At 43.1% G+C, this 1748-nt stretch overlaps 1 protein-coding gene across 1 annotated transcript in view; it reads left to right on the top strand.

Annotated features, from left to right (window-relative positions):
* Positions 1 to 1748, top strand: part of LOC104621171 (spectrin beta chain, non-erythrocytic 5-like) — a gene marked incomplete at its 3' end in the record, with an annotated part of 26488 nt that overhangs the window by 21081 nt on the left and 3659 nt on the right. The window contains exon 12 of the mRNA XM_010287589.1: positions 957 to 1141. Coding sequence (XP_010285891.1) covers positions 957 to 1141 — 185 coding nt within the window. The remainder of the gene's footprint in view (positions 1 to 956; positions 1142 to 1748) is intronic.

Here is a 1748-nt window from a genome sequence, read left to right as displayed (position 1 = left end):
TATTCAGAAGCACAAGGTATCTTACTTTGCTGGTGATGTCTTGTCTTTGTATTATAGCGAGATTTTACAACATTTATGTCCTTTAGTCAGTGCAGCACTTATAAGAAAGCTGTCAAACTACTCGTTATCTCAAGTGTCATGGCCTGTGTCTGGAATTTAAAAAAAACATATAGGGTAGAAATTTTTTTCCCAAAAAGGGGAAGGAAAGGGTAAAGAAGGAATATGCTTCATACTGGACTAGAAGTGTGGCTTGTAGTGAAGACACTAGTTTCCGTATTAGCTCATTTTGTGTGGGAGGGAAAAAAGGTTGCTAGTTTTTGTTTTTCCCACTCACCTTTCCTAGCCAAGAGAGATGTAAGGCAAGGAAGAGGTGGTGAAAAAAAGATATCAGCAGGCAGGATGGATAACATTCTGTGAACTTACAAATCTGTTACCACTTTCCCTAAGACCTTGCTGTGGGCTAATATCAAAAGCTTAGCTATATGTGCTACTGCCTTCTTATGCAAAGAATCATTGTAAATAAGTGAAGAGACCTGTGGGCTTGAGAACTTGCATGAAAAAAATGAAACAGGAGCCTCTTCTGTAATTTTAATATACATTTGTGTGCATCTGTTTGTGTATTTGTTGCTTCTGGAAGGCATAAGACAGCTGAAGTGGTGAATGACAAACAATTATCTCTTTCAGAGAAGACTGTATAATGAACTTCACATCAAAGGGAAAAAGTAGGGACAGTAACTTGAGTGTGGGGAGCTGAGAGGCAATCATCTCAGGGCTCAGGGAAAGTTGACCGGCATAGATAAGACACAGGGCTCTCGGAAACGTATGCATTACAGTAGCAAAGAACAGGATCCCCTCTTTACTCTCAGCTGGCGGGGAATGAGTTGTGCTCACATGTCTCCCATCCTCCTGCTAGGCTCTTGAAGCAGAGTGCAACTCCCACAGGGCCATATGTGCAGATGTGATGAGGAGGGGCTGGGAGCTAAGCCAGAAGAACCCTGCGCGCCAGGAGGACATTCTGAGGCAGACAGACAACCTCCAGAAGTTGTGGCAGCAGCTCCAAGATGAGGTGGCTGATCGCAAAAGCCGTCTGCAGGCAGCAGCTCTCATCAAACAGGTCAGCGTGGCTCCGCTGTGGCTTGTGGTATGGGGTACATGAATGTGGTTCAGCGCTGCCCCATGCCCCTGCATGCAGGGCAACAGTGGCAGGAAACCCTCAGGTGTCAGTCTTCAAAAACATCTCCATGAGCTCAGTCTCATCCCTCCTGCAAGCCAGCTAGGCAGGAGATTTGAGTGTCTGGGAGATGCTCTCAGTTAAAAACACTAATCAAAATAGCACACGTAACACCCCTGGTGCAGTCTTTTATGAACATGGGATCTGAGTAGCTGTGTGACATTTTTCGAACCAAAAAACCCAAACCAACAACAAAACAATTGACCATGAACTTCCCAAAGCCTGGGAAACATCTGACCCTGCCATTCTGACCTTGTCAGATTTGTATCTTTTAAACGTACAAACATTCACACATCTGCAGATAAAGAGCTCTTAAAAAATCAGCATTCACAAATCACACAACTGTATCTTAAGTGTTCTTATTATTGTCCGTTCCCTACATTTTTGCTCAATATCTTGTTCCCATGAGACATTTGAACAAAACTTAACAGCTTTGTTCTTGACAAAGTCTATATTCTCTGATCTGTCTAGTAAGTTTAACATCATTATGGTGTTTTAGTTCTTTTTCCTTCACTAC

The sequence above is a fragment of the Phaethon lepturus genome, unplaced genomic scaffold (genome assembly GCF_000687285.1).
Source record: "Phaethon lepturus isolate BGI_N335 unplaced genomic scaffold, ASM68728v1 scaffold3445, whole genome shotgun sequence".
In the NCBI taxonomy this organism is placed as follows: Eukaryota; Metazoa; Chordata; class Aves; order Phaethontiformes; family Phaethontidae; genus Phaethon; species Phaethon lepturus.
The sequence above is the reverse complement of the archived record's forward strand: the minus strand, read 5'-3'. Positions and strand labels throughout refer to the sequence as shown.